The sequence below is a fragment of the Erinaceus europaeus genome, chromosome 6 (genome assembly GCF_950295315.1).
Source record: "Erinaceus europaeus chromosome 6, mEriEur2.1, whole genome shotgun sequence".
NCBI lineage: Eukaryota > Metazoa > Chordata > Mammalia > Eulipotyphla > Erinaceidae > Erinaceus > Erinaceus europaeus.
The window spans coordinates 15235222-15247829 of record NC_080167.1 but is presented as its reverse complement, the minus strand read 5'-3'; the positions used below and the strand labels follow the sequence as shown (position 1 = coordinate 15247829).

The following is a 12608-nucleotide window of genomic DNA, read 5'->3' as shown; positions in this document are numbered from 1 at the left end:
ATGTGCTAGTTTATTTTAGGCTGCATTATTACGGTATAATTTACTTATCAATTCACCAATTTCCAGGTGTACATTTCAGTGAATTTTGGCAAATATGTGCAGTTGTGTAAACACCACCTCCACAGCTGGGACTCAAAGCTGAGGTTCCTAAACTTAGCAGAAGAGTGCCCTCAGTATATCTCATGCCAAAAACTTGGAAAGACTGTCCTAACGACTTACCTTAAAACATATATAGTCTTGGAGGTAGTATAGTGGATCCAAGCATTAGTCTCTCAAGCTTGAGGTCCTGAGTTCAATTCCTGGCAGCACATATAACAGTGATGTTTGGTTCTTCTTCTCTCACTCTTTCTCTGTTAGTATCTTTCTCATGGGAGTCGGGCGGTAGCGCAGCGGGTTAAGCCCACGTGGCGCAAAGCGCAAGGACCTGCACAAGGATCCCGGTTCCAGCCCCCGGCTCCCCACCTGCAGGGGAGTCGCTTCACAGGCAGTGAAGCAGGTCTGCAGGTGTCTGTCTTTCTCCCTCTCTGTCTTCCCCATCTCTCTCTATTTCTCTCTGTCCTATCCAACAATGACGACATCAATAACAACAACAATGAAAAACAACAAGGGCAACAAAAGGGAAAATAAATAAATAAATATTTTTAAAAATTATTAAAAAGTATCTTTCTCATTAATAAATAAAATCCAGGGCAGAGGGTAGATAACATAATGGTTACGCAAAAAGACTCTCATACCTGAGGCGCCAATGTCCCAGGTTCAAGCCCCCACAGCACCATAAGCCAGAGTTTAACAGTGCTCTGGTAAAATAAATAAATAAATAAATTACAAAAATAGGGTTGTTTTTTTTAAATCACTTTACTGGGCAACAGAGAAAACACTTCACCATGAACATACTCAATGGCCCAGCTCAAGTCCCCAATTATCACATGGGAAGCATCATGCAAAGGACACAAAAGGGAAGCTTCACAAGTAATGGAGAAATGGGTACTGTCTCTCCTATCTGTCTCTCTCTTCTTCATGGGTAGGTTTGAGCCCAGTGCCCACAGTACTGAAGGAAGCTTTGTGCAGTCTGGTCTGTTTCACTGTCTCTCTCTCTTTTTTTCATATATATATATATATATATATATATATATATATATGTATTTATTTATTTATTTTCCCTTTTGTTGCCCTTGTTGTTTTTTATTGTTGTAGTTGTTATTGATGTAGTCGTTGTTGGACAGAGAGAAATGGAGAGAGGAGGGGAAGACAGAGAGGGGGAGAGAAAGACACCTGCAGACCTGCTTCACCACCTGTGAAGCGACTCCCCTGCAGGTGGGAAGCCGGGGGCTAGAACCTGAATCCTAACACTGGTCCTTGTGCTTCATGCCACGTGCGCTTAGCCCACTGTGCTAGCGCCCGACTCCCTGTTTCACTCTCTCTCTATGCTTTTTGTTTCTATCTTAGACAAAAAGAAAAAAAAAAAAAGATGAAAAAGTCAACCCAGGAGCAGTAGAATTGCACGTACTCAAGACCTACAACAAACTTTTTTTTTCTGCCCCCAGGGTAGTGCCTGCACTATGAATCCACTGCTTCTGGAGGCCATTTTTCCCATTTTGTTGTCCTTGTTGTTATTATTATTGCATTGCTGCTGTTGTTGTTGTTGGATAGGACAGAGAGAAAGTGAGAGAGATGGGGAAGACAGAGGGGGAGAGAAAGACACCTGCAGACCTGCTTCATCACCCATGAAGCGACCACCCCCGCCCCCTGCAGGTGAGGAACCAGAGGCTCAAACCTGGATCCCCGCACCAGTCCTTGTGCTTCGCATCATGTGTGCTTAACCCGCTGCACTACCACCCAGCCCCTAGAACAAAAAAAAAAAAAATTTTTTTTTTAAATCTTTTCTTTGTGGGAGTCAGGCGGTAGCGCAGCGGGTTAAGTGCACGTGGCGCAAAGCTCAAGGACCGGCTAAGGATCCCGGTTCAAGCCCCTGGCTCCCCACCTACAGGGGCATCGCTTCACAAGCAGTGAAGCAGGTCTGCAGGTGTCTATCTTTCTCTCCCTCTCTCTGTCTTCCCCTCCTCTCTCCATTTCTCTCTGTCCTATCCAACAACGACGACAACAATAATAACTACAACAATAAAACAGCTAGGGCAACAAAAGGGAATAAATAAATATTAAATAAATTTTTTTTAATATTTTTTTAATTTTTTTTATATTTATTTTATTTATTTATTTATTCCCTTTTGTTGCCCTAGCTGTTTTATTGTTGTAGTTATTATTGTTGTCGTCGTTGTTGGATAGGACAGAGAGAAATGGAGAGAGGAGGGGAAGACAGAGAGAGGGAGAGAAAGATAGACACCTGCAGACCTGCTTCACTGCTTGTGAAGCAACTCCCCTGCAGGTGGGGAGCCGGGGTTCGAACCGGGATCCTTATGCCGGTCCTTGTGCTTTGCGCCACCTGCGCTTAGCCCACTGCACTACAGCCCGACTCCCTAGAACAAAAATTTTTAATAACCACAATTATTCGCTAGTGATATATATATATATATATGTTGGTTTCTGTACAAATTCTCAAGCCTAAGGATCAAATTGAACACCATCCCATTCCTTTCTTTTTAAGATTTACTTACTTATTAACAAAGAGAGAGATCCAGGATGGAGGGTGGCTAGCATAATAGTTATGCATACAGACTCTCACCCCTGAGGCTCCAAAGTCCCAGGTTCAATTCCCCGCACCACCACCTTTGGTGTCCACCAAAGTACACCAGCCAGAGCTGAGCAGTGTTCTAACCAAAAAAGAGCAATCGATTCAAAACACCATTCTAGCATATGTGGTGTCAGGAACTGACCTTAGGACCTCATGCTAGAGAGTCCAACACGTTATCCACTATGCCACCACCTGGGCCCCACCAACTCATTTCATATTTCGTAATGATTCTCATATAGCACTTGCTTTTCAACACAGATCACTGAAAACTCAACTTTGCAAAGATGAATCATCGAAAAGATTCTGCCCTAATATACAACTGTGAGCTCCACCAAGCTTGGACAGATGTCACTGTGTTTCCCTTGAAATGGTAACTGCCCCCACAGTGCCCATGAGTCTGCTGCAGTCCCAAGTGGTGCCTTGACACAGTGGTAATAATAGAGACTGACTGTCTAATAACCCCCCAAAGATGCCTGCCTAGCACTGCTCTCTGGTTCCCCATTACCAGAATTCTGATCCTCCTTCATGCAACAACCACTCCTATTTTCCTAGGGTCTGAGTGGCATAAATCTAAGTCTGGGCCCCAGGGGTAGAATGTAACCCCAGGCCAGCTAACCCGTGCTCCAGGACGGGGTAAGTAAGAAATAGTCAGTCGCATGATCAAGTTGGCCTCTGGGAGAGTCAGTCTGGGACTCCCGCTGGAGTTGCTGGGGGAAAGTGCTGTTATTCCTGCCAGGCTTGCTTAGAGAGTAGAGAGAGAGCAGGAGAGATCTGCCAGTGCTCACTTTTGCCACAATCTGGGAGAGACTGCTTGAGAATTAAGTGGAAGAGAGCAGACAGACACACAGGGTCAGCACAGGAGCCCCTCTGCATCTAACCTTGCCTGGTGCCATTTACTGTGGATTTTCCTTTTTTAAAAAAAGGTTTTTTTAATTTATTTATTTATTATTGGACAGAGAGATTGAGAGGGGAGGTAGAGATAAAGAGACAGAGCGACACCTGCTGCCCTGCTTCACCACTCCTGAAGCTTCCCCCCTGAAGGTGGGGACCTGGGAATTGAACCTAGGTCCTTACGCACTGTAGGATGAGCATTTAACCAGGTTCACCACTGCCTGGTCCTGATTTTCCAATACCTGAGTCAATACTCCTATTTTCTGGCTTAAAGTTGGCAAAAGAGAGTTTCCAATTCTTGCAACTAAAAGTCCTGACTTAGTGAGTGCATTGTGTTAAAATACTGAATATGTGAAGTGGGACTCCTGCAATCTCAAAGGGTTTCTTTTAGACCTAAGGCTTTCAGGATATGCTCAGAGGACACTATGTTAGGAGCTCTAGAAGCATCTGATATACACAGCAGGCCTGGTCCCAAATCTAACTTTATATGAGTTTCAAATTACTGACCATGCCCTGGCCTGTCTCCTCATCTATAATGTGGGGTTGTACTTTACATTAAATCGGAGACTCGTATATCCTACAGTTAACTCTTATTCTCATTTTATCCTCGGTCTTTGTTTTGGGGGTAAAGAAACTCAAACTCAGAGAACTGGCTTGCTTAATGGTCAAATACAAGTCAGTGGCAGAGCTTGGTCTTAACTCTGGAATCCCAAATCCAGGCTTCTTGGACTCTTGTCCAAGGTTCTTTCCAGCCAACCTGCAACTAGGACAACTACCAGGCGGTCTCACTCATGTGTGGAACCTAGAGAACAGACACACATGAACTTGTGGGCGGGGGGAGAAGCAAGCAAACTCTTTCTAAGACTTGTGAGAGTGGTCCAGGAGGTGGCTCAGTGGCTAAGGCACTAGACTCTCAAGCATGAGGTCCTGAGTTCAATCCCTGGCAGCGCATGTACCAGAGTGATGTCTGGTTCTTTCTCTCTCCCCCCTATCTTTCTCATAAATAAATAAAATCTTTAAAAAAAAAAAAGACTTGTGAGAACTATGGTGGTTATATTTGGCAAGTGGGAAGGTAGGAATACAGAGCTTTGGTGGTGGATGTAGTATGGAACTCTACATTTTAATCTTACAATCTTATAACTTACATTAATCACAAATTTAGAAATTAAATTTAAAAAAATCCTGTCTAGGAGTAGTTAAGAACACAGGCTCTTCAATTCCTGGTTCTACCACCTACAAACCATGTGGTTGAAGCAAAACAGACACCAACGTGAAAGAAGCATAACAAAATATATATAGTTCACAGGGTTTAAGGAAATGCTGCCTGCTCCCCACATGACCATGCCACACATGGCAGTTAAAGGGATGCCCATTTCATTGACAGTAAACATCAAAAGCTGGGCCAGGAAGGCAGCTCACTTAGACAATGCAGGGGTTTTGTTGTTGTTGTTTGATTGTCATGTGAATGACCCAGGTTCTTCTTCTTTTTTTTTTTTTTTTTGCCTCTAGGGTTATCGCTGGGGCTCGGGGCTGGCACTATGAATTCACATCTCCAGGACAGAGAGAAACTGAGAGGGGAGGGGAGGAGGAGGTAGAAAGGGAAGAGAAAGATAGGCATCTACAGACCTGCTTCACCGCTTGTAAAGCAACCCCCCTGCAGGTGGGGAGTGTGGGGCTCAAACTGGGATCTTTGCATAAGTCCTTTGCTTAGTACTATGTGCGCTTAAGCTTAAGCTGGTACGCCACTCATGACCCCCCATGACCCAGGTTCTAACCCAGTCCCCACCACACTGAAGGAAACTTGAGTGTTGTGGATTCTTGCACTCTTTCTGCTTTGGTCTGTAAAACAGTAAAATAAAATAAGTCAAAAGCTTTATAATGGTTGACCAGGCCCCTATAGTTTTGTGAGGTCAGGTTTAGGGAGAAGCTACTTTGAACCATCTCCTTCTTGGACAGGAGGGACAAGGTCAGGTTTCCAGTGATGCAAAGCAGGAAATGTTCATTAGATCACTTGCTAGAGTGTAAGTGACCTTCTGTGGTCATAGCTCAGGCCACAGGACGACCAACTGCACTGGTCTCAGATTGATGTTCAGTTTGCTCACATGGCTGAAACCCCAATCAGCCAAATGCAAAGTCGCCAAGTGACTCGACCTTGCCCCAGAATCCAGAGAAGCTTTGGCAGATACAAAAATTCTGACAAAAAAAAAAAAAAAAAAAAAAAAAAACACCTCTAAAAAGTCCCAGAAATTATCACTTTGGAGGGGGGGAGGGGGAAGAGTAGGGAGGGGAAGAATTCCAAAGTGCTTTCAAGTCCTCTAGGTCCCTGAGGTTTCCTCTTTCCTTCCTTCATTTGAAAGAGAGAAAGCAGAGAGGTTGGAGCAGGGAAGTAGTACCATGGTTATGCAAAACAACTTTCAGGCCTAAGGCTCTCAGCTGCAACCCCCAGCGTCATTATAAGCTAAGATTGAGCAGTGTTCTGGTGAAGAAAATAAATGAAATAAAAACAGAGATATTATATATCACCCCAACTAAAATAGTAAGAGGGCTGGCAGAACTGCTCATGTGGAAACTGTGCTGCTTTGCCATGTGTGAGAGACTCAGGCTTGAGCCCAGCCCCCATCTTACTGAAGGAAGTTGTGCTCTTTCTCTGCCTATCTCTAAAATAAAGAGAAAAAAAAAAAATATATATATATATATATATATATGAACATGAAACCCACAAATTCCATATTCTGTGACAGATGTCGAAAAATTAAGATAGACCTGGAAATGCTTCCTATTTTAACCTTTCTATCAACAGATCCAGGAGGTGGTGCACTCAATTAAGTGCACAAAGCACTAAGCACAGGTCCGAGCCTGTCACTTCCAAACTGTAAAGCAAGTCTGCAGATGTCCCTCTTTCTCTCTCCTTAACTATCTGCTCCTCCTTCTCAATTTCTCTCTGTCCTATTCAACAAAAAATGGGGGGGGGGGGGCCCACAGGAAGCAGTGGATTCGTAGTGCTAGTACTCAGCCCTGGAGGCAAAAAAAAAAAGTCAATGACAGTGTGCACCCTACGTACTGTAAGCAGATACAGAAACTTTCAAGAATTCAGAACTTTCCTATTTAATATGCGGGAAGAGCTTAGAAGGCAGAGGGACTTCCCCACACAAGAACAGAGAGCAACACCAATTAAGAGAAACAAGCTCTAGGCTCAACTTTACTCCTAAATAGCTGTGTGAATACAGTTCAATTAGCATATTCAAGCACCAGGTTCCTCACCTACAGAGTGGCTTTGCTTCAGTCTAAGACCATGACTCTGGTGGGACTCTGTGGCTTTCCCTCTAACACTGGCCTCTGACCACCCAGTGCTGACCACCAAAGCCTGAGGCCAGCAGGGCCCCCAAAGAGGACTCAGTCCATTCTCGGGCTCTCACTGCTAAAGACTGAGTAGGGGACACCCATTACTCCTGGCCAGCACTTTGACAACTTTGCTGTGCACCTGAAAACATACGGAACCAATTCCTCCGTCCTTTGCACACCTGAGCCTCAGAGACACTAAGAACACAACAAATCAAACATCTTTGCAACCTCCGCCTGCCAAAACTTGCTATCTAATTGCTGTTAATTGCATTAATTGCATAGTTCTCAAGTGGAAAGACTCCTCCTCCTCCTTCTCCAAGTCTAAGAGCAAGTTAAAAGAAGTAGGAACAAAAGCTCCACACAGCAAATCTCTTTACTGCTCTCAACCCTCACTGCCACCTCCACAGCTCACTTGCTGGACTGTGACTCGAGCCCAGTAGGGCAAAGTGTTCAGAAATGGATGAGACTTTTCCATGACAGTGGAGCCAGGGAATCCCCCAGGGAACTGGGTGGGACCCAAACCCTAAAAAAGAATGAGAGAGGGAAGGCATGACCACATTGATTAGGAAAAAAAAGGGGGGTAACTTCTGGTTTGGGGTATCTTTGAGTACCTTAATGGCACCCAGACACCTTTATCCTCCTTTCCTGGTCTCTCCAGTAGCCCTTCTTTATTCATCAGGACCTACTGCCTAATTTCTAGCAAGTCCCATTAAGACACCCGTGAGGGTGAGGGTAGATAGCATAATGGTTATACAAAGAGACTCTCATGCCTGAGTCTCCATAATCCCAGGTTCAGTCCCCCATACCACCATAAACCAGAGCTGAGCAGTGCTCTGGGGGGGGGGGGGCACAACCTTGACAATCTTTCTCCTCTTCTGGACACAGTAAGAGGCCAAACAATTGCAGACAAGGGCCGCATGGACAGGGAAAATGTTACCTGTTTAGCTGAGGAAGAACTGGGGTGTGCAATATAACATCAGGCACACAGAGTCCAACTTCAAAGAAATAAAACCCAATACTGAAGCTGGTAAGAAACAGCTCTCAACCTCCAAAAAAAAAAGAAGAAGAAGAAAGTGCAGGAGCCCCTGAGGGGCAGCAGTCCTGGTCACTGAAGCTCTGCTAGCCTCCCTCACTGCCACGCTCTCCAGGGGCCTCTCTCCCCCAGCCACACCCCCACCTGAGAAGGTTAGGCTCTCGGCCAGCAGGGTGAGGGCAGGGAGCAGCCTCTATCTAAGGGAGGCAGCCTAGCTGTCAGACCTGACAGATGCCAGAGAGGCGGGCGCGGGCACCACAGCCCCAAAGACCGAAGACAGAGGTCCCCAATTCCCAAGTAAAGTCAATAGGGTTCAAGGTGAAAAGCTCCCAAGCACATCTCCCAAAATGCTGCCGCAGGAGAGAGGGCTGCCCCGCCAGAACGAAGGAAGAGTTGAGTTGCTGCCCAAGCCGGGCCGGCGTGGGGAGAAGGGGGATCCCTGAGGAGGTGGGACCCGGCCTCTTGGAACTTCCGCTGGTGCCCACAGACCAACTTTCTGCAGCAAACGAGGTGCGCGGGCGAGGAGCAGGCGAGGGCGGGGAAACGGGGGGCGGTGGGGGGCTTCCATCGTGCGCCCCAAGTGGATGAAGAATTGAAGTGCTAGGAGATAGGAGGGGGCTGGTCCACGCGGACCACCAGCCACCTCCCCCAGGGCCTAGTCAGGGGCCCCCAACCCGCCCCGGCGGCCCCCATTGCCCGGACTCAGGGTGCTGGGAAAGAAGGACACGGCACGGCAGGAAGCAGGAGTTGCGGGACCAAGTGGTACGGCCGTACCTGCAGTTCCTGAAATTCTCCCTCCAGCTCGTGCCACTCGCGCTCGCAGCGCTCCAGCTGGCCGGACATGGTGCAGTGGCGCGAGGCGGCAGCGACGGCTCCCGCAGCGTGGCGCGGCCGGCCGGCAGCACCCCACGCCCGCGCGCACACGCGCCACCCTCCCAGGCACCAGCTGTTCCTGCGCAGCCGGAGCCACGCGCACACCCGACGTCACTGCCAGGGCCCGGCCCCGCCTACCCTCATCGGGAGGTAGGTCCCGCGCATGCGCACACTCCCAGCCCTCCCCCCCCCCCCCGCGTTGAGGGGTAGGATCTGCTGCTTCTGCTCCCCTCCGGAGCGTCCTGTTCCTCCAGGATCTCCCTCCTCTTTGGAGCTGGAGAGTTTGTCCGCCAGCTGCACCTGCAGAGCTTCTTTTAATTCAGTTATGTTTAAAGGAGGTGCATGGAGTTGGGAGGTAGAAAGGTGATTGGGGGGGGCGGGGGCTAGTGAGAGCTCGCTACCCTTTGGCACTGCCCGACCTGAGCCACAGCCAATGGCTTGGAATGCTAGAACTGTTATTGACATTACAGCAAGGTCGCCGGGCTGGGCAGGAAAGCGCAGAGGGCTCTGTCATCTCATATTGTCATTATTTACTGCAAGGAATACATCCTAGATTCCTGCCCTCTAAGACACTAGGTGACTCCGTTGACAGCTGTTTCAGTGCTCCAAGGGCACAATCGCCTCAAAGCTGAATGAGTCTAAATTCCCTCTCCTCCTTAGCATGGTCCTACAAGATCTGTCCCTGCCTAGTTCTTGAGCTAGATCTCCTATCTCCTTTCCTGGGTCAGCCCTCTCCTGCCACTGTTTTTTCTCTTTACATGAAATATTCTTGCCTGTAAGTCTTACACAATTGTATTTTTTTCGCCATTTAGACCTCAGTTCAAATGACACCTGTGACAATTTCCTGAGACTGCCCTAACCGCAAACTAGTGAAATGAAACAACAGAAATGTATGCTCTCGTAATTTGGCGGCTGTAAATCCAAGATCAAAGTGTTATAAAGTCAGGTGACTGTGAGTCTCTAGATAGAATTTTCTCTTGTTTCTTTACAAGAAACATCAGCCCTGGTCAGGTCCCTGGCTTACAGATGCATTTCTCCACTCTGGCCTCTGTTGCCCTATGGCCTTCTTCCCTGCCTGCTCAACTGTCTTCCTCTTGTATGGACTTGGGGTTTCTTGGATTAGGAGCCCATCTTACTCCACTCTGACCTCATCTCACCTTAAGACATTACATCTGGAAATATCTTTTTTCCAAATAAAGTTACATTTTGAGGTTGTGGGTATTAAGATTTCAACATACCTTTCTGGGGGATATAATTCAAGAGAGAGAAAAACTTTACCTAAACACCCAGAGAGATTCATTACCTCCTCCTAGTCAAGTTATGGATCTTCTGCTTTAGTTCCTTCTACAGGTCATCATTACATGAATTTCTCTCCAAATTAGTCGAACATGAAATATCAAGACACTTATGTCTTTTTAAAAAAACATGTATTTCCTTTTTGTTGCCCCTTTTTTTAATAGTTGTTGTTGCTGTTATTATTGTTGATGTCGTCGTTGTTGGATAGGACAGAGAGAAATGGAGAGAGGAGGAGAAGACAGAGGGGGGAGAGAAAGATAGACACCTGCAGACCTGCTTACCGCTTGTGAAGCGACTCCCCTACAGGTAGGGAGCCGGGGACTCGAACTGGGATCCTTACACTGGTCCTTGCGCTTTGCGCCACCTGAGCTTAACCCGCTGCACTGCCACCCGACTCCTGAACATTAAATTCTGCCTGAGGTTCCAGGCTTGATCCCTAGTACCTTCTGTGCTATAGTGGAACTCTGGAGAGAGGGTGTGTGTATATGTGTGTGTATCCTCTCTACCTCATATGAGACTCTCCTTCATATGTAATAGAATAAATATTTATAAATGTTTAGGGGGCCAGGTGGTAGCTCAGCGGGTTAAGCGCACATGGCACAAAGTGCAAGGACTGGCGTAAGTTCAAGCCCTTGGCTCCCCACCAGCAGGGGGGTTGCTTCACAAGTGGTGGAGCAAGTCTTTCTCTTCCCCTCTGTCTTCCCATCCTCTCTTGATTTCTGTCCTATCCAACAACAATGACAGTAATTACAACATCAATGATAAACAACAAGGGAGAAAAAATGGCCTCTAAGAGCAGTGGATTTGTAGTGCAGGCACCCAACCCCAGCAATAACCCTGGAGGCAAAAAAAAAAAAAATTTAATTTACTGGTCTGAGAGGTGACACAGTAGATAAAGTGTTGAACTCAAGTATGATGTCCTGAGTTCAATCCCCAGAAGCACATGCTTCAAGAGATGTCTGGTTCTTTCAACCTCTCTCTCTCTCCTCCTATCCCTCTCATTAATAAATAAATAAATAAAACATTTGCTAATTAATTGGGTGGAGGTAGATAGCATGATGGTTATGGTAGTCTTTTTTTTTTTTTTTTTTTTTTTTTACCAGAGCACTGCTCATCCTGGGACTTTGGAGCTTCAGGCATGACAGTCTGTTTACATAACCATTATGCTATCTACCCCCACCCCACATGATGGTTATGCAAAGAAACTCTCATGCCTGAGTCTCTATAGTGCCAGGTTCAATCCCCCATTCCACCATAAGCCAGAACTGAGCAGTGCTCTGGCAAAACAACAAAAACAAAAACAAATTAATTTAATAAACTGAAGCTCAAAGAAGCAAAATGAAAACATGGAGTCTCATAGCCTGAGTAAGGTGTCAGCAAGCAGAGACTCTGGGAAGAAGGCAGCCCCCTCCCCTCTGCTTATAGCTTCATTCCCAGTAGATCCAAGGGCTGCAGACTACTGCCACCCCCCAGTCTGAGCAGATGTACCTGATATGCAGGCTGCCCAGCTGTCAAGTTTCAAATCATAGGGACTGTTCTCTCTGTGGGGTCAAGACGTCATATGTATTACTCACAAGATTTCTGTAGATGGATAAATAGATCAGGTGCTGGAAGTTATCAAAACTTACCTGGTTGCCACCATATCCTGATCCAGCTCAATGCACAGGTCTGGCTCCAGGGCTGTATCTGGGACTGTACCTCAGGGACTTTCATCATTTACAGCTAAAAGACAAGGATGCAACCCTCCACCACTCAATCCTTGCCCACACTACCAAAGGGAAATCACCTTATTTGTTCTTTCTCTTTCTTAATTAAATCAAATATTTTATTTTTATTTTCTTGGATAGAAACAGTAATTGAGAAGGGAGGGGGACAAAAAGAGAAAGAGGAAAAGAGAGACACTTGTAATACTGCATCACAGCTCATGAAGCTGTGCACCCCCCACCCCACACACACACACAGGTAGAAACCAGGGGTTTGTACTTGGGTCCTTTACACTTGGTAATGTATGCTCTACAGGATGCACTACTTCCCAAACCCTTGTCTTTTTGTTTTTTGTTTTCCAGCCCCTTCCTATTTGTTCTCTTTAAGGCACTCTGTTTAGGGACCTGCCAGTCAAGAATTTGCTCAACTAGCTGGGCAAGTTATAAAAGTAAACAAATAGGGAGTCAGCAGTAGTGCAGAGGGTTAAGTGCAAAGCGCAAGGATCAGTGTAAGGATCCCTGGCTCCCCACCTGCAGGGGCGTAGCTTCACAGGCGGTAAAGCAGGTCTGCAAGTGTCTTTCTCTCCCCCTCTCTGTCTTCCCCTCCTCTCTCCATTTCTCTCTGTCCTATCCAACGACACATCAACAACAATATTAACTACAACAATAATGAAAAACAAGGGCAACAAAAAAGGGAAAATAAATATTTTTTTAAAAAAGTAAACAAATAGTGGTTCCGGAGGTGGAGCAGTGGATAAAATGTTGGACTCTCAAGCATGAG

General features: G+C 46.4%; 1 protein-coding gene across 4 annotated transcripts in view; it reads right to left on the bottom strand.

Moving 5' to 3' along the window:
• The window catches only part of TMEM120B (transmembrane protein 120B), a 65642-nt gene extending 56674 nt beyond the window's left edge, over positions 1-8968 (bottom strand). For 2 of the 4 annotated variants that reach the window (XM_016184960.2, XM_060193163.1), the window contains exon 1: positions 8730-8967. In XM_016184960.2, the coding sequence (XP_016040446.1) occupies positions 8730-8798 (69 nt within the window). In that variant the 5' untranslated portion in view covers positions 8799-8967. Of the gene's footprint in view, positions 1-8729 lie in introns of all 4 variants that reach the window. The other 2 variants (XM_060193162.1, XM_007539816.3) reach the window with 2 other exon arrangements.
• Positions 8969-12608: the final 3640 nt, after the last annotated feature.